Below are 19,944 nucleotides of genomic sequence, written 5' to 3'. Positions count from 1 at the left end.
TCATTCATCACCTGTCTTTTCCTCCGGGTGACTCGGTAAATGATCACATCCCTGGGGACTTGTGCTCAGTGCGTTACACCCCTTTTGAGACAGCTGTCTCGGTGGTACGTGAGTGCGGACCTGGGGCCCTGATGGGCAAATGTGATATCAAGTCGGCCTTCCGGCTTTTGCCGATTCACCCCGGGGATTTTGACCTGTTGGGTTTTCAGTTCGAGGGGGGGTTCTTTGTTGATCGGGCCCTGCCGATGGGTTGTTCAGTTTCATGTTCATTGTTTGAGAAGTTTAGTTCTTTCTTAGAGTGGGCCCACGTGAAGAGCTCAGGGATTCGGTCAGTTGTCCATTATTTAGATGACTTTCTTTTCGCAGGGCCGGCGGGCTCTGACGAATGCCAACGGGGAATGGCTGGTTTTCAAGGGTTGTGTGGGGACCTTGGCGTGCCTCTGGCACATGAAAAGACCGAGGGACCCACCACTAGGCTTACATTCCTGGGCATCGAAGTAGACTCGGTTTCCCAGACCTGTAGGCTTCCGGAGGATAAACTAGCTAGGCTCCGGAACACGGTGAGGGTGGTTAGGGCCGCCAGAAGGGTGACTCTTCGGCAGGTGCAGGAGTTGGCGGGTTTGTTGAACTTTGCTTGTAGAGTGATAGCGCCGGGGAGGGCGTTCATGTTCAGGCTCTATCAGGCGACGGTCGGTCTCAGCAAGCCACACCACAGAATTCGCTTGACGGCTAGTGTCAGGAAGGACCTGGGAGTGTGGCAGGAATTTTTGGACACGTACAACGGGGTCTCCTTTTGGAGGCAGGACATGCTGTTGAAGGGCGACTTCCAGGTGAAGTCTGACGCAGCCGGGGCGGCTGGATTTGGTGTGGTCTGGAAGGATAATTGGTTTAGGGCAGACTGGCCTTAGGAGTGGCAGGGCACCGCAGTGTGCAGGGACTTGACGTTCTTGGAGCTGTTCCCAATAGTCGTGGCCATCGAGCTGTGGTCCCCTAGCTTCACCGGGAAGACAGTACATTTTTGGTGCGACAACATGGCGGTGGTACATGTGGTCAACACGCTTTCTTCCAAGAACGAGAGGGTGATGGGTTTGGTGCGCCACATGGTGGTTAGGTGCTTGGCCAGGAACATGCTTTTTCGGGCTCACCATGTCCCGGGGATCAGGAATGGGGTAGCTGACGCGTTATCAAGGGGGCAGTTGGCTAGGTTCCGGCTGCTTGCCCCACAGGCCGCGGAGCATCCGGAGGCACCCCCCCCGCACCTGTGGCAGATTGGAGGGTCGACGTGAACAGGGCAATGGACCTGTCCATAGCAGCAAGCACCAGGAGGTCATACCAGCGGGCAGGTAGGGAATTTTGGGCTTTTCGTCAACTTAGGAGATACGATCAGCTTTGGCCTGCCCCGGTGGAGCACATGCTTGAGTTCTGTTCACTTAGTAAGCGCCGGGGGTTGTCAGCCTGCACAATTCGGGGCAAGCTGGCTGGCCTGTCTTTCATAGCCAAGTCCAGGGGCTTCGCGGACAACACGGGGGACTTTAGGGTCAAGAAAACACTGGAGGGGTGGATCAGGGAGAAGGGCCCGCCCCGTGGAGATTGGAGGCGCCTCCTTAAGTTAGCGCACCTACTGGGTTTGGGCGACTTGTGGAACAGTTTGTGCCGCTCTCAGTACGAGGCGGCGCTTTATCGCGCAGTTGCGGTTACGTTGTTTTTTGGTGCGTTCAGGATAAGCGAGGTTTTGGCGGCATCCAAGTTCGATAACTCTGGCCGGGCCTTTACGGCCAGGGACATTCGATTCCGGAGGGGCTTAGTTCGCCTCCGGTTGCGCTGCTCCAAGACGGACCAGAGAGGCCGGGGCACGACAGTCCAACTTTCCAGGACCAGCCATAAGAAGGTGTGCCCCGTTAGGGCACTCTCAGCGTATTGGAGCATTCGGGGAGGTTACCCCGGCCCGCTTTTCTGTCACGCATCTGGGGAACCTCTCACCAGGTACCAGTTTTGGGCTGTGACGACTAAGGCCCTGGCCCGCATGGGCCTGGACCCCAAGCGTTACGGGACTCACTCTTTCAGGATTGGTGCAGCTTCCTTTGCAGCCACAGTGGGTTTCAGCGCTCCAGACATACGTGCGGTGGGCCGTTGGCGATCGAAGGCCTTTCGGGCCTACATCCGTCCTTAGGTGAGTGGGGCGGGACCGGGCGCGGCCCAGGTGGCCAATTCTGATGCTGCTTTGTTTCTTCCCTTCTTTCTAGATGATGTACAGGGGGCTCAGAGAGTCCTGATCTGTGGCCACAGCATGGTGTACTGGGCCGAGCGGCGGGCCCAAGAGACAACGCCTGGCACGCAGTTGCAGCTGGACCGGCATGTTAGAGTGCAATGGTTGGGTCGTAGAGGCCTACATTGGTTGGAGTTGCTTCCCTTGCTTTTCAACAGCGGGAAGGTGCAGGGGGTGCCGGGATGGTTGGTCTTACACGTGGGGGGTAATGACCTGGGAGCAATTACGGGCATTGACTTGCTGTGGCACATTTGGGATGGCTTGCAGGCGATTTGGAAGCGGTGGCCAGACACCCGCATTTTGTGGTCCAACATCTTGCCACGTAGGGTTTGGAGGTATGCTAGAAACCCCAGGGCGGTTGATAGGGCTAGAAAGAGGGTCAATAGAGCAGTGCGGAAATGGTTACTCCAGGCGGGGGGTGGAGTGATAGACCACCCTGACATCAGGGCAGCCCTGATGGACTTATATAGGCAGGACGGCGTACATTTGTCAGATAAAGGGAATGACAAATTTTTAGCGGACCTGCAGAGGTGCCTGCACATTCATGTGCAGGGGGGGGAGCAGGGGGAATAAATTAAAAATTTCACCCCCTGCTGTGGCCGATAGGGGGTGGAATTGGGCGTAAGCAGCAACGTGTGATCTCCTTTAGGGGCACCTCTACTGAGGCGAGGGGTGATCTCCCTCTCGGATCACAGGGCTCGACCGGCCTGGGTTCGGTGAGGGGGGTTGCTCCTGTGGCTCGCTGCATGGAGATTATCAGAGACCAGTGGCGAGCCATCCCATACGCCGCGGGGGCGTGGCCTGGGGCAGGGCGCAGGTGTAATTTACCATGACCTTGCACCCGGGCTAGGAGCTTTCGCCCAGATGTTGCTCAGTTGAGTTTGGTTGGAAAGTTAACTCCGCCCCCATTTTATTTTGCACCACTGCAGGTCACGTGGGCTTATTTGGTAAAATAGTTAATCCAAGTTGAGTTAATAAAAGTGACCCTATTTATACCCATACCTTGTGTCCGACTGTTACTCCGCCTGCGCCGCAATGCCGCCGGCGACTTACCAGCCGGCGCGGGGTTGCGGCGTGGGTGGGGAAGGAGGCCGCCATTGTGGGGGCGGTGCCTGCGGCCCCTCGTCATCCCCAGGGGCCGCAGGGATGACGTGGTATGGTGGCGCTGGCCACCCATTGGCGGGGCGAGGGTGAGGCAGCCCTATAAAAGGGGCTGCCTCGTGGCGCAGTTCCCTCGCCCTCGCAGTTCGGAGACACCCGCCCACCCTACCTCTGCTACAGGGTACATATGATGGGTCGCCCACGGTGGGGCCGAGTAGGAATTTTTTGCAACCACAGCAAATTGGACGAGCTCTGGTTGTTTTTTCGCCTGCTCTACTCTGTACGTGGGAGTGCGGTTAGGGGGTGGTCTCACCAACTAGTGCCCCCCCCTCAAGGTCACTGGGGGGGTGTTGGCCGATAGGGGGCGGAATTGGGCATAAGCAGCAACGTGTGATCTCCTTTAGGGGCACCTCTACTGAGGCGAGGGGTGATCTCCCTCTCAGATCACAGGGCTCGACCGGCCTGGGTTCGGTGAGGGGGGTTGCTCCTGTGGCTCGCTGCATGGAGATTATCAGAGACCAGTGGCGAGCCATCCCATACGCCGCGGGGGCGTGGCCTGGGGCAGGGCGCAGGTGTAATTTACCATGACCTTGCACCCGGGCTAGGAGCTTTCGCCCAGATGTTGCTCAGTTGAGTTTGGTTGGAAAGTTAACTCCGCCCCCATTTTATTTTGCACCACTGCAGGTCACGTGGGCTTATTTGGTAAAATAGTTAATCCAAGTTGAGTTAATAAAAGTGACCCTATTTATACCCATACCTTGTGTCCGACTGTTACTCCGCCTGCGCCGCAATCTGCCTTCCATTGAGGACCTGTATACTGCATGAGTCAAAAAGAGGGCTGTGAAAATATTTACTGACCCCTTGCATCCTGGACATAAACTGTTTCAACTAGACACAAGAATAGTTTTTTCCTGAATGCCATCATTCTACTGAACAAATAATTCCCTCAACACTGTCAAACTTTTTACTGCACTTCTATTTCTACCAGTTTGTTCTCAACATTCCTATCACCCATTTCCTCTCACTTAGGACTGTATGACTGTAACTTGTTGCTTGTCTCCTATGATTTTTATTAATATTGATTGTTTCTTCATTCCTTATTTGACCCTGTGACAATCATTAAGTGTTGTACCACATGATTCTTGACAAATCTATATTTTCTTTTATGTACACTGAGAGCATATGCACCAAGAGTCTTCGGAGAGGGGCGGCATACAAATCCAAATGATAAATAAAATAAATAAATAAATAAATAAGACAAATTCCTTGTGTGTCCAATACCACTTGGCCAATAAAGAATTCTATAGTTCTATTCTATAGATCACTTTCAAATGGAATACAGAGAAGACTGCAGGTCTTGAAAGCAGCCATATTATAATAAAGAATTCTATATAATATAATATATAATAAAGAATTCTATTCTATTCTATTCTCAGGACTTTCTACAGCTGCCATATAGTTAAGACATATTTATTTTAAATGTTAGAGATGTTGCTTTCTTCTAAAACCCATCCGCAGCACGTACATGGAATTGAATCTGAAGAATTATACTATGTTTAATAATTATCTATGCTTAATTTAGACATTCATACATAATAGCAAATTGGGTTGTTTTAGTACAACCCTCCCTGCATACAATTCTCCTGGAATGGCCTTTGGTTAATGCTTTTACTAAGCTGCTTTTCTGCTAGCCTACAATTTGTTTGTCTCAGTCGTTTGTCCATTTCATTTAGCTACTACTGCAGTTTGAGAAGGTACTGCATAAAGAGCTGAGATAACATTTTCCTTTCATGCCCTTCTTGAAACCTCTTACCTCTGATCTAGCCTCACAAATTGTATCTCTAACTGCATCAGGTTATCTATGTTTTGAACCTGACATAGGTTTATTTTAAAGGACACCCACACATAGCCCCTTTAAAATCATTTGAATTTAAGTACTTGAAAATGCATTCATAACATCCATTGTAAGTTTTTCACTGCTGTCACATTGGATGGCAGTTACTTCAAGAGAATGTGGCGGTTTTTTGGATGGTGATGTCTGTTTTCTTACCTACATGGCTGTGCAGAATTCTTCAAAAGTCAGAAGCAATGCTGAATTGGTTGTTGCTTCCAGCATTGATAATACTATAGTGCAGGTAGTTGTCGGTTCATTTAGTGAACTTTTGAGGTTGCAGCGACACTGAAAAAGGTGACTTATGACCATTTTTCACATTTACAACCATTGCAGCATCCCCATGGTCACAGTATCAAAATTTGGATGCTTGGCAACTGACTCATATTTAGGATGGTTGCAGTGTCCCAGGGTCATGGAATTCTTTAAAAAAAATATTGGCCAAAAGTGATTGGACACTCAAGGAATTTGTCTTTGGTGCATATGCTCTCAGTGTTCATAAAAGAAAAGATACATTTGTCAAGAATCAGGAGGAACAACACCTAATGATTGTCATAGGGTACAAATAAGCAATCAGGAAACAATCAATATTAATATAAATCGTAAGGATACAAGCAACAAGTTGCAGTCATACAGTCATAAGTGGGATAAGACGGGTGATAGGAACAATGTTTTGCAATGCTCGCCTACATTGTGCAACTACCCCCTAACCCTAACCCTAAACCCTAAATGATTGCATCTTGAAAAAGTGTTTGAATGTAACCATATGAACAGATCCAGTGAAGAATCCATTTTGAGACATTGCTTATATACCATGCCATATATTTGCACCCTAGAGACAATCGAAGAAAATGTGGATACAGGTCGTCCTTGACTTACGGCCAGAATTTTAGCCCAAACATTCTCACTGTTGCTAAGTGAGACATTTGCTAAGTGACTTTTGACCCATTTTAGGACCATTCTTGCCACAGTTGCTAAGAGAATCACTGCAATTGTCAAGTTAGCGACAGGGTTGTTAATTGAATCTGGCTTCCCTGCTGACTTTACTTGACAGAAGCAAAAGCTGATCACAAGAACTGTAGAAAAAAACCCAATTATTGCCAACCTGCCTTCCATTGAGGACCTGTATACAGCACAAGTCAAAAAAGAGGGCCATGAAAATATTTATTAACCCCTTGCATCCTAGACATAAATTGTTTTAACTCCTACCTTCCTACACTGTAGAGCACTGCACATCAAGACAATTAAATTTGGGGTTTTTTAGATTGCTTTTTAATATTGGATTTGTTACATTGTTTTCTTTATTGTTGTTAGCCACCCTGAGTCTTCGGAGAGGGGTGGCATACAAATCTAATAAATAAATAAATGAGTGAGTGAGTGAGTGAGTGAGTGAGTGAGTGAGTGAGTGAATGAATGAATGAATGAATGAACTAGACACAATAACAGTTTTTTCACAAACACCATCACTCTGCTAAATAAATAATTCACTCCCCACTGTCAAACTATTCACTAAGACTGCATTACTATTACTATTAGTCTTCTCCTATCACTCATCTTCTCCCATTTATGACTGTATTACTGTAAATTGTATCCTTATGATTTATATTAATATTGATTGTTTCTTGACTGCTTATTTGTTTACTATGACAATCATTGTTTTTCCTCATGATTCTTGACAAAAGTATCTTTTCTTTATGTACTCTGAGAGCAAATGCACCAAAGACAAATTCCCTGAGTGTCCAATCACACTTGGCCAATAAAAGTGCAATCTAGGATCTTAGCCTTCAGTGTAAACAATGTATGTAGCCCTTCAGGGGCTAAATAATTTTTTAATTTGTTCTAGCTGTGAGGGAAGAAAATCCTCAAATACTAGATAGAATAAAGCATATAATCGATGGTATTCGCTTTTGCGGGTTCACCAATGGTTTAGGGGGGAAATTATAATCTGTCATTAGACTAAAAAAAAGGGATCTTTGGGCTTCAGTTAATTTCATCTATCAAAACCTCACATGGATTTTTTCAGTAATATAAAACAACACCCTCGTCCCAAAGGACAGTCGTAATAGAAGAAAAGAACACATCCAACTTTGTTTCTATGTGGAAACTCTTTCTAGGTTTTGTGCTTGAGTTGGGGAAAAAAAATGAAACCTCAACTTTAGGTTTTGCTGATTAGATAGGTTTGAAAGAAATGACTAGTTCATATTAGCATGTAAAAGTAAAATGTTGTGGCTGTAATGTTATTATCCTATTCTAAACAGAATTGGAAGTCAATGCTTTTCATTCTTTTTTTCCCCAATCCCTTTTTCCTCCCCCATTCCCCCCCCACTATTTTCTTTTTCTTTTGTATTTTATGTCCTGATAAATTTAATTAAAATTTAATTAAAAACAAAATCCAAAAAAAAAAAAAAAGAATGCAGCCCCTATGTCCTAAAACATCTTGAAATTCTACAGCCAATGTTGTAAGGCAAATGAAAATTTTATTTATTTAATTTATTTTTGTGGAACATGCATAAGATAACAGATGTAAGTGTAAACATGATTATTATAATTATTATTATAAATGGGGACAGTAGGACAGGGATGGTAGGCTCATTGCTGCACTTAAGCACAGACCTCTTAGGAATGGTGTGAGATCAACCGTAGACAGTCTAAGGTTAATATAATGGGGGCTTGGGGAAGTAACCACAGAGATGGGTAGTTCATTTCAGGCATTGACCACTCTGTTGCTGAAGTTGTATTTTCTGCAATCGAGAAAATCTATTGGATTTTATACAATATCTTTTAACAGCTTCATTGTTCACCACTTTCTTGCAGCTCTATCTTACCATTTTCCATTTATTTTTCCTTTATTCAAGCTACTTGATTAAATATTTATCTAACTCACTTAATTCAGATCCATCCTTAATATCCCCAGGGGGAAAGCTCACAGTAGATCATGAAAGGAATGAAACTCATTCACTATATGTGCTGAATAAGTTCTATCGCTGCTGAAGTACAGGCTCTAGAAGTGTAATTCCTTTTTATTCATAACCAATTGCTTAAGTAGTTCACAAGATGAAGAAGTAGGCACAATTAAGTAACAGACCACTTTGAGAATAAACAATTAAAAATTTAAAATTAAGGGATTTTCCTCTAAAATTGATAGTCACAATTGAAGGTATTCTAGGGAATAAAAGAGATGGTTGGAAACAAAGGTTTGATGCAAAACAAAACAGAAGATAAAGTATCTCAACATCAGGTTTATCCTTGTAAATATTAGAATCACTACTTGTCCAGTAACATGTTACGATAATAAAAATGTTGCTGGTTTTTCTGCTCCTCCCAAGGGCATCTTTAGTATATCTTCAAGATATTCACAACACCTAATATACAAAGGAATGTTGAGATGCAACAGAAGATGTCTTACAAATGTGTGCCTCTCATTAAATCTAATTTACACTCCATCCAAAAGAAATGCCATTGAATAAAAGGACAGAGATGTAATGGTTAGAAATTTGGGTTAGATAAGGGACCCAAGTTCAGGTTTATTCTCCACCAGGAAATTAATTCAGTGACTTTTGACTAATTATTCTGTCACAACCTAACCTATGCTGTATCATGGATCAATGTAATGTGAAAAAATTGAAGGAGGAAATGTGTGCTTACCATATTTCCCCGTGAAGAAAAGGTCAAATATAAATCTAACAGACATATAAATCATCTGGTTTATTTAATAATATTCATTCTACAGACTGGCATTAGTAATTTGAATCAAGCATGGGGAATTTGAACCCTAATTCTCAGTAGCCCCAGCTGGCATGGCCCATGGTAAGAATGCTGATGAGCTGGTAATCAATTTGAAACTGGAAAAACTATCCCATTCCCCATAGTTTTAGAAAATAAGTAATATCTTGTTGCTGAAATAATTGCTCAAGACCTACTATAAACTATAGCAAGGGTGGGCTCCTTTACAACCTGTGGCCTTCAACTCCAGAATTTGTGAGTCACCATGGCTAATAAGTACTGTATAACACTAAGTAATATAACAATATATATCTTCTGTGATTCACCCTGAGTCTTTGAGAAGGGCGGCATACAAATCTAATTATTATTGTTATTATTATTATTATTACTATTATTATTATTATTATTATTAATAATAATAATAATAATAATAATAATAATAATAATAATACTGGCTGTACAAGAACAGACCATTAGAATGAAAGCTGTCAAAGCCAGAATTAAAAAATCAACAGATGATCCAAAGTGCAGACTCTGTAAAGAAACAGATGAAACAATCGATCACATACTCAGCTGCTGCAAAAAGATCGCACAGACTGACTACAAGCATTGACATGATGCTGTGGCACTGATGATCCACTGGAACTTGTGCCAGAACTACCATTTACCAATGGCAAAGAACTGGTGAAATCATAAGCCTGAAAAAGTGGTCGAAAATGAGCAAGCAAAACTACTGTGGGATTTCTGACTTCAAATTGATTGAATTCTGAAGCATAACACACCAGACATCCTGATTGTGGAGAAAAAGAAAGCATGGATCATCGACATCGCAATCCCAGGAGACAGCAGAATTGAGGAGAAGCAGCTAGAGAAATTAGTGAAATACGAAGATCTAAAAATCGAGCTGCAACGACTCTGGCATAAGCCAGTGAAAGTGGTCCCAGTGGTACTTGGCACACTGGGCGCAGTGCCAAAAGATCTCAGCGGACATTTGAAAACCATCGGAATTGACAAAATCTCCACCTGTCAATTGCAAAAGGCCGCTTTACTGGGATCAGCAAACATAATTCGCCACTACATCATGCAGTCCTAGGTGCTTGGGAAGAGCCCGACTGGTGATGAGATACGAAATCCAGCATAGTGATCTTGTTTGCTGTGTTGTATTGACATAATAATAATAATAATAATAATAATAATAATAATAATAATAATAATAATAAAAAATTACAATAAGTAATATAACAATGTAGAGAAAACTCACCTAAAAATGGATCACAGTATTCTGTATTGGATAACTTGAGTAAGTTGTTTTCCAAGGTTTCCATTACTTTGGCTACAAGGGAATTTTTAAAAAAATTCATCAGAGTAATTTACATTGGCAAACTCCATTGAGGCTGAATTGCTTTGATTTGCTCAATAAGTGAGAAATAAATTGTAATAAATTGTAAACAAGTGGGGATATATGATTAAATCAACACTCACCTCTTTCTGATACTACATTGGCTGTAGCACTTGATGCCTCTGCAATCACAGGCTGTGGCTGTGGCTGAGATGGAAGCTGAGGCTGGGGCAGAGGCATCACTTGATTTGACTGAAGAAATGAGGAATGCTTGCTGAGACTTTGTGGATGGGTTTGGCTTTGGGCAAGGCATGGCAAGGATCTTCTGGAGGGCTTTAAGGGTGGTTCTTTCACTGTCTCACTCCTGCTTGTATTCATGCCTGAAAAAAACCCACAAAGAATCTGAGATTAAATTAGGCAGGACAGAGGTGTAAAATGTCATAAATCTAGAGATCAAAGATTTGTATGATCCAAATTTTGCCTTCTGAGAGTTATGAATCTTTTTTGTGAGCCTGTTCAGATGGCTGAAACATTGAAATGATAGCTCAATATTACAGAGACATTTTTGGTCATTTAATACAGCAGCTATTAAACACAGATTGAATTCAATCTTTTTAATATAGGCTTTGAAATTTCTTCTATACTTTATCGTTCCATTGGGATATTTTGATTGGAAAACACAAAGATCCTTTATTCTTTTAATGACCTGAGATGAAAGATGATAGAAAGAGTTCCTTGCATCATATATAGTGAACTTTCCATTTATGATGTGGAACTTTTCCTCCTCTTTCTCATTAAAAAAAAAGCTATCCGATGGGGGGCACTTAGCTCAGATAAAAGAAAGCTGTTTTCCCCCCCTTCTGTGGAATTTATCATCACTGGATATAAAGACTTACTGTAGTTGGCTTTAGAAGTGAGACAAATAACATGGATTATAAAGCTAGCACATTTTAAAGGTGATGTACTCAACCCCCTGCCTGAATAGCTATGTGAAAAGCAGAGAAGGGTTGAAAAAAAGAGACAAAAGACCATGTAGGAGCAAATGAAGCCAACTTTATTTTTCACCCAGCTTTTTAATAACAAATGTTATATCTACGCTGCTTCAGCTAAGTGCATGCACAGTTTTACATGATGTAGTAACTTGTATATAATGAACTGTATATCATTGATAAGGTGCAAGTACAGAACTTGAGGGAGTTTCTTGGCAGCAGGAAAATAATGTGTTTTGATGGCACCACCAGCTCCTTCAAAGGGAGGTCTTCACGTAAAAATAAACATTGTTATTTTTACGAAAAAGGACACTGCAGCAGCGCTGCAAGCAAAGGGCGGTCCTTTCACGTAAAAATAAACATGTTAATAATAATAATAATAATAATAATAATAATAATTATTATTATTATTATTATTATTATTATTATTATTATTATTATAATGGAATGATAGCTATGTTCATTTTGTAAGCTTCTGAAAACACATTCCAAGGTACTATAGCATTTCACTTATGTATTTAGTTTTACATGACCACACATCTTGTCATAGCAACTCTGGATGGGAAACAAATTACAGCATGGCCATTAAATTGCGTAATTCAAAAGCTATTAATAATAAAATACAAATAAATGGCCTCCATGAGTAATACTCACATAATTATGAACCACCTGGGCTTTAATATCTTCATTGACCCCCATACCTGGATAAAAAGCCAGGTTTCCACAATTTTCATTCCTCTAGGGTCAGGACAATCTCCACTATTTCAGGGGGAAAACATTAAGACAGAAAAGGAATACTTTCTAGATCCTTCATGATGGTATTATTTAATTGATGTGATCCGGAAGCTTGCTCCCCTGCTGGAGCCAATAGGGCATTGCAAGAGGCAATACTTTTTTCCAGGTTTAATTCTACCTACATTCTACCTTTTCTTTTCTATTTCTCATTAAAAATCTGATGGGCATGGGGCGGGTGGGGGGTAGCTTAGATAAAGAAACTGTTTTTCCCCCCTCAACAATTCATATGGAATTTATGATCACTGGATATAAAGACTTACTGTAGGTGGCTTTAGAAGTGAGGCAAATAACATGGAATATAAAACTAGCATAGAGTACTCATTTTAAGGACGATGTATTCAACCCCCTGCCTGAATAATATGTTATTCACTTTTTCCTGCATTTAAATATTTATGTACCTAGTAGTCTATTAAGAAGGTGGCCTAAGGATGCTTAACCATGCTTTGCTTACCTAGGTTTGCGGCCTATCCAGAAGAACTTTAATAAAATTATAAGCAAATAGAAATACCTATAATTTCTGCTAGATTTCATTTGGATTTAAGCTATAGAAATTTTTAATTGCTCAGCCTGCATATTGAGTGCCGCTACCTATTTCTACTGCCACAAGCAATAATTTATTAGAAATATGCAATTATTTAATAATAAAAGCCCCAAAAATATTTTTTTCAGTGGCTGCACATTTCATTTTCCAAATATAATTACAGTATTTACTAAACTGCCAAAGTAGAATAGTGATTTGTGAATATCATTGGACCAATTTTATAGCAACAGCTTTAAAGGATACAGTGAAACCTTGTTTCATTTTTTTTTTAAATCTAAATCTAACCACATTAAGGCAGATGGTGTTGTACCACTCCAGTTAACAGTTCTTTATTTTCTAAAGTACATTTCAGCATCACTTGCCCCCATGCATAGCAATACTTACCATGCAAGAATAAAATTATTTTAATGCAGAGAAAATAGTCCTACTAACAGCAAGTCTTATCATTCACATAAATATTTACTTATTTATTTGTCTCAGTACTTGATTTGATTATTGTGTTATGGTTTTACATTTGGGATCTTCTAGTAAACTGAAGCTACAGCAATCTTCAAATCTGTTCTGAGTATAGATTACCAGGTATGTTGTTTCTACCTTCCCCAAGGTTATGATTCAAAACCTACACAGGGGCAATAGTGGGAATACTGATGCAAATGCGATAGAGATACAAAGACATCTTCATTCATTATACTGGCAAGGATGCACAGAGAGTTAACACTTCAATGGAAAAACGGAAGCTATTCTAGTATCAGCATCTGAATTTTTGCTCAAGCATTACCTATATGTATTAAGGTAATGTATTATGCTAAAGTATTTCACATATTAAATGGATCAATTTCTATTTAGTAATGAAAACCTTGGTTTAATGATACAAACTGAAAAAGAGACTGTATTTTTCTACCACTGCAGTTAAAATTCATTAGCATGGGAATCGCTTTTTAATTTATAGAGCTCATTAGTTGCCAAGTAAGTTTGAACATCTTCCTGTATTATAATTACTGACCTAAAATTTGTGTGTGCGTATTGTCCTCAATTTCTTTATCTCCTGCAAAGGATGTCAATGTAATATACCAGTAATCCAAGCTTTTTAGGACAAAAACATGTTTTTAGAAGGACAATCATGATACCATTCATTATCCTAGAGCCTTTTGCAGTTGTACTTAGTGTGCCAAGATGAAAAATAATAATAATAGTGAGCTTGAATAAGGCATTGCATTTGTGAGAGGAGATAGAGAAAAAGGCAGTATGGTACATGGCAGCAATGATAACACTCTGTGGAATAACATTGCCATGACACTGCCTTGTTCCTTCAATAGGGTTTTAGGGGGAGCATTGTGAAGACCACCAGTGATCTCAAAGTAGCAATTTTTTCTGGCAAGGAACTGGAGACATGGAAATTAGAACTGAATAGCACCTTAAAGGATGACTTCACTGTCATGGAAATGTGATTGAAGAACTTCTTTAAAATATCTCTATAAAACAAAGTACTATCCTACTTCTATTTAACAGCACAGGGTTTCTGCATTGTTTCACTCAGTCAAGAATAAGTTCTTTGATGACTGAATGAGGGTGCCTTGATTGTAAAAGCAGGATGATGTAGTTCTGTTAGGTGTTTCTCTCCATCAGAGTAGTGAATTATACATCTACTGGTGAAACACTTCGTTGTGTCAGCTCATGTGCAATCCAATGATTCATGAATTTTGAATGTTGAAGCTGAACACCAACAGTACAACTCTCATTGCACATTCACTTAATTCAGACATAGAAGAGATACCCATGCTCTGAAAACCTCTAGGATTCATAATTGTGGAACTATTTGAAAGCTTCTCAGTTATCACAGCATGAATTTACTTGATTGTTGAATCAAACAGTTTATGAAAATCTACAGTATCTCACTCCATTTCAAAGGGCACTAAATTAAGCATTTTAAAACTAAGCTCCTTTGCTCACTTAACCCACTATAATGCTTGTAAATTAAAGACATTCCTCCCAAATTTCCTGTTTTCATTCATACAACATAAACAACCAGAGGCAACACTATGTCCGGCTATAAGTGGTCATCAATTTTATTTCTAGGAAGACGTCTGAAAGTACTAGTAGATTTATCTTTTCAAAATCAGGCAACATTCATTTTTATTCTCTTGGACTTTGAAATGCATTAACTTGTGTATTTAATTTAGGTATATTTATTTTATTTTGTAATCTGCTGTGGAAAAAAATAAGGAGATTTTGTTTTATGTGAAATATTTCTTTTAAACAAAAATTAAACATTCTTAGGGAGAAAGTATGTATTCAAGATTTTGGTCTCTTGGAATAGGTTGCATTGATTTTACTGCTTAGTCATACCTTCAAGTATCCCCCAAATGGGCACAAATCAGAAAAATGGAACAAGCATTCTTTTCCTTTCACATTTGCGTCCCTTCAGACAGAAAGGAGAAAGCAAGAATTGTTCTAAGAAAAGGTAGATTAACAAAGGCTTTTTAATTCGTTATGTATTGAAGAGATAGCATAGTTTTTAATTCACAAAGGGATCACTCTGTAATTTTTTCCCCCAGAGCCATTATTAAAACATCTGAAAAAAAAACAACCAAACCCAGAAGCACTTAATTGCTTGGAAAGGGTAACTACTCTGAACAATATGCTTTATGATCAAAATAAATAAATGAAATGCTCACAGTACAGATATAGATGTTTTAAAATAATTAACACTTCCAAATCAAATCTTTGTATTTCCCAGATGAAAACATTAACACACAAAGAAACCACATAGAGATAAACAATTTTCAACTGCATGCCATTACAGTGGTACCTCATCTTACGAACGCCTCTTCTAACGAACTTTTCAAGATACGAACCTGGTGTTTAAGATTTTTTTGCCTCTTCTTCCGAACTATTTTCACCTTACGAACCCAAGCAACTGCTGCTGGGATGAAGGGGTTTCTTTTTTCCCCCTTTTTTGAAGAAAGAAAAGGGAGGGGCTGCTTGGAGTAGGAAACATTTTGCAGAGAACAACGTGCTTGCAAAGGAACTGAAAGGGTGTCTTTTTAAGAAAGAAAAGGGAGGAGGGAGGGGCAGCTTGGGGGAGGAAAAACTTTGCAGAGAACAACGTGCTTGCAAAGGCACTGAAACGGTGTCTTTTGAAGAAAGAAAAGGGAGGAGGGAGGGACAGCTTGGGGGAGGAAAATTTTTGCAGAGAACAACGTGCTTGCAAAGGCACTGAAAGGGTGTCTTTTGAAGAAAGAAAAGGGAGGGGTGCCCCCCTTGCCTTTCTTCCTTCCCACTCACCCTTTAGCCTAGCCTTGCTTCTTCCACCCGCCCCCTTTAGCTGCTCCTCCCTGCCCTCTGTTCGCCTCCCTTCTAAAGTTTGGGATTTTCCTGAAGGATTTGCACTATTTGCTTTTACATTGATTCCTATGGGAAACATTGTTTCATCTTACTAACTTTTCACCTTACGAACCTCCTCCTGGAACCAATTAAGTTCGTATGATGAGGTACCACTGTACTTTCCTTATTCAGATCTGTATCACATTAATATCTAACTTAAATGAAGGAAACCTGGCATATTAGATATGAAATATACATAGCCACAAAAGTATTGTCTGCTACATATGATGCACAAGAGCATGAAAGATAACCTTAGAAAACTGAACTGAAAAAGGTTCTTGGATGACAAGTGAAATATCTTCAAGGAAAAAACAAATCCTGTTGCTTTTTGGAAAAGCATCATTGAGACAACCTGATCTGGATAAATGAAAATCTGCATTTTAACATTAGAAAAAAATAGCTCTGAAATTATGAAGAGGAAGAAAGGCTGCTGCATCTTCCTACCTCTGGGATAAAGTATAAAGTTTGAAATTGGCTTGAAAAACCAATTTGACTTAAATTTGACAAGTACTATGTACAAATAGTTGGGTTGGCAATATATAAACAAGCTAACTATGTTTGTATGTATTGAAGTACTATAACTTTAAGAGGTAGTGTTGCAAATTGCAATAAGAGGAAGCTTGAAAGCATGACTCTGTCCTCTGTTCTTTCTGCAGATTCATTGTGACTAATGTAGTAAGATATGTGTGTTCGAAGTTAATTTGATGTATTTGTAAGCTGTAATGTATGTCTAATAAGTAAGACAAACACTAACATATGCAACATATGTCTAATATGTAAGACGAAGACTTAAGAAATATTGACTGATTGGGATGTGTATAACCAGACTGTTTAACTTGATCGTACCATTTCTAAAGTAAACACTATTTTATACACTTTGATGTATCAGTCTTGTAGGACTAAATAATTACTCCTTTTTCTTGGATATCTGCTGGACTCCCACATTTTCCTCTGTGCATGTCCTTCATAACCCTGCTGTTCTGTTCGGGTCCTATGTGACCCGAAGCCAAGTTTGAGTCCCCTGTAAAACATTTTCCCTGCATATCTGAAACTTGAAATTTCATGACTTTTCATCATTTCAGGGGTTCTCTCTATGAGAATTTTTTTTTGGGGGGGGGGGGGCTTAGTTTTTGCTGGGCAAAAAAAGTTACAAATCTTCAGTTCGGGTCACATATGACCCAGACCGAAAACTCTTCATTTGAAGTGCTTATGTTTGGTCAATTTGAAAACTTTTTTCACTTGGAAAGTAGTCTGAACATTTCTGCACACAATGATATGAAAATTGAAATGAAAAAAGTAAATCCCATTGGTTTATTTTGCTGATATAATGCATGCCCCCCCCGTTTTTGTGAATTCTTTTCAATTTATGGATAGTTTTGCTTGCAAAATCCATTCTATTTTACTAAAGTTGGTGTGGGATTGGTAGCTTGAACATTTCTGAATATAAGAAAAATATAAAGGAACTGAAAAAAATGATTCTTACTGGTTTTTTAACATCAGAAATAAGCCCCCACCCCCTTGGCTGCTTGCAACCATTTTCACTTTTTATTTTTTATGCTCCAAATCCGAAATATTCTTTAAAATCTTAGGCATTCATTTACTCAATTTAACAATGCTGATCATCAAAAAAATATTTGTGGGGGTGGGGAAAAAAATTTTTCTGGGCAAAAAAAAAGTCACGTTTAGTCTGTTCGGGTCATATAGACCCGGACCAAAATGATTTTTTTTAGGTACTTGAATTTGGTCTTTTTGAAAAAAAAGAAGTAAACCCCTCTCCCCAGAGCTGGCCCGTGGTTGCTTTTCTTCAAAAACCCCAAAGGCTCTTTTAAGAGCCACAAAAAAAATAAAAAATTAATAAAAAAAGAAAAGAAAACTTTTTCAACTGGAAAACTAGTTTGAACATTTATGAACATAATGATATGAAAATTGAACTGGAAACATTGAGACTTATATTTTTATTTTGATCAAAAAGCCCCTCCCCCATCCTTTCTGAATTTTGTGTCAATTTCTATTTTTTAAGGCTACAAATCCCTAAGGAATTTTCCCCCAAAAGGTTTGATATACTAAATTGAACATTTCTGAATATAAGAAAAATATAAATGAACTGGAAAAAATGGTTCTTATTGGTTTATTTTTGCCACAAAAGGGCCACCCCCCTTCGGCCTTGCTGTGTGCCATTATTGTCACTTTTTATACATATTTGGCTAGAAATATTTGGAATATCCTTTTGAAAATCAACCACATTGTAGCCAGAGAACTAATTTTATGAAACAAATCCATTTTACTAAAAAAAAGTATGTAAGTTTGAAATTAGCAGCATAATTTTTATATAAATTGAAATAATTGAACACGGGGGGAGGCATACATTTATGTGCAAAATAAACCAATATGCATCAATTTTCCAGTTCAATTTTCATATCATTATGTTCAGAAATGTTCAAGCTACCAACCCACACCAACTTTAGTAAAATAGAATGGATTTTGCTAGCAAAACTATCCATAAAGTGAAGACTATTTCAAAAAAACGGGGTTGGCATGCATTTCATCAACAAAATAAACCAATATGCATCAATTTTTCCAGTTCAATTTTCATATCATTATGTTCAGAAATGTTCAAGCTACCAATCCCACACCAACTTTAGTAAAATAGAATGGATTTTGCAAGCAAAACTTGCAAAATAAATTGAAAGAAATTCACAAAAACGGGGGGGGGGCGTGCATTATATCCGCAAAATAAACCAATAAGATTTACTTTTTTCATTTCAATTTTCATATCATTGTGTGCAGAAATGTTCAGACTACTTTCCAAGTGAAAAAAGTTTTCAAATTGACCAAACATAAGCACTTCAAATGAAGAGTTTTCAGTCCGGGTCGTATGTGACCCGAACTGAAGATTTGTAACTTTTTTCGAACAGAACAGCAGGGTTTTAAGGGTTCTGCAAACTCCTTAACAATTATTATTGTTACTATTTACTATCTGAGAAAAATTAATCAGATTTGTTCATCCACACATCTATTTCTCTGCAAATCTACTTAGTGAGATCTCCTTTACCTCCCAATCCTCATCTGTATTCAACACTGCTGTAAACAAAAGCAGAAACAATGAATGCTGTAAAAGGGTTCAATTATAAGAATACTTCAGGCCCAATCATTCTACTTGGAAGCCCACTAGGTAAACAAAGAATAACACCCTAATTTGGGGAGGTGATTGGTAAAAGAACAGTTTTCAATGCTGTCATTAGCACACTTCTGCTCAACTCCTTGTCTTCTCTGAGTTGGAACTATAGATACAGAACTATTTATTACTGTGCAGTGGTGAACTAGACTTTTACAGATATGGAGTCTTGCACTGTGCATCCTGATATCAATAGACAGACTTATCTAGGATTTGTTTTCTTTGATTACTGATCTCTGAATGAGCGTTCATCACTGTCCATGTCTCTTCCCATTTTGAATTCACTTTCCTGGCATGACCCCACAGCTGAGATAAGACATCTGTTGACATCCCACAATGAAACAGTTCTGATTAAATGGAGGAGATAACCTTTAAACAGATAATTGTCTCAGCATCAAAGCTATTGCTAAAAAATTAATTAATGACTGACATCTCTGCAATTTTAATTGGAAAATGCATCGTTTCCTAAAACCCAAATAAACAGTACTCACATCAAAGATGTATTGAATAGTATAGATGACTGTTCTGAGACATTTGCTTCTTCGCTTCTATTAAATTTAAAGTCCTAGAGATAAATTTGGAAGTAACACTTTTATAGGACACTTCCCCCAGTTATTTTATATCATATGGCTCATAAGGTATCCATGGGCTGAAATTAGGGATGGAAGGCAAATGAGAAAAGCATTATACTTGCGTAATACAACATCTGACCTTTTATATCTATATTGTTACAACATATG

At 39.7% G+C, this 19,944-nt stretch overlaps 1 protein-coding gene across 2 annotated transcripts in view; it reads right to left on the bottom strand.

The window, feature by feature from the left end:
* ANO3 (anoctamin 3) overlaps nt 1-19,944 on the bottom strand; it is a 292,176-nt gene that overhangs the window by 115,297 nt on the left and 156,935 nt on the right. For both annotated transcript variants that reach the window (XM_070761935.1, XM_070761933.1), the window contains exons 2-3: nt 10,464-10,700; nt 10,243-10,314 (exon numbers count right to left, since the gene is read on the bottom strand). In XM_070761935.1, the coding sequence (XP_070618036.1) occupies nt 10,243-10,314; nt 10,464-10,700 (309 nt within the window). The remainder of the gene's footprint in view (nt 1-10,242; nt 10,315-10,463; nt 10,701-19,944) is intronic.

Source organism: Erythrolamprus reginae, chromosome 1 (assembly GCF_031021105.1).
Source record: "Erythrolamprus reginae isolate rEryReg1 chromosome 1, rEryReg1.hap1, whole genome shotgun sequence".
In the NCBI taxonomy this organism is placed as follows: Eukaryota; Metazoa; Chordata; class Lepidosauria; order Squamata; family Dipsadidae; genus Erythrolamprus; species Erythrolamprus reginae.
Note: the sequence above shows the minus strand (reverse complement) of the source record. Positions and strands in the feature narration are given on the sequence as shown.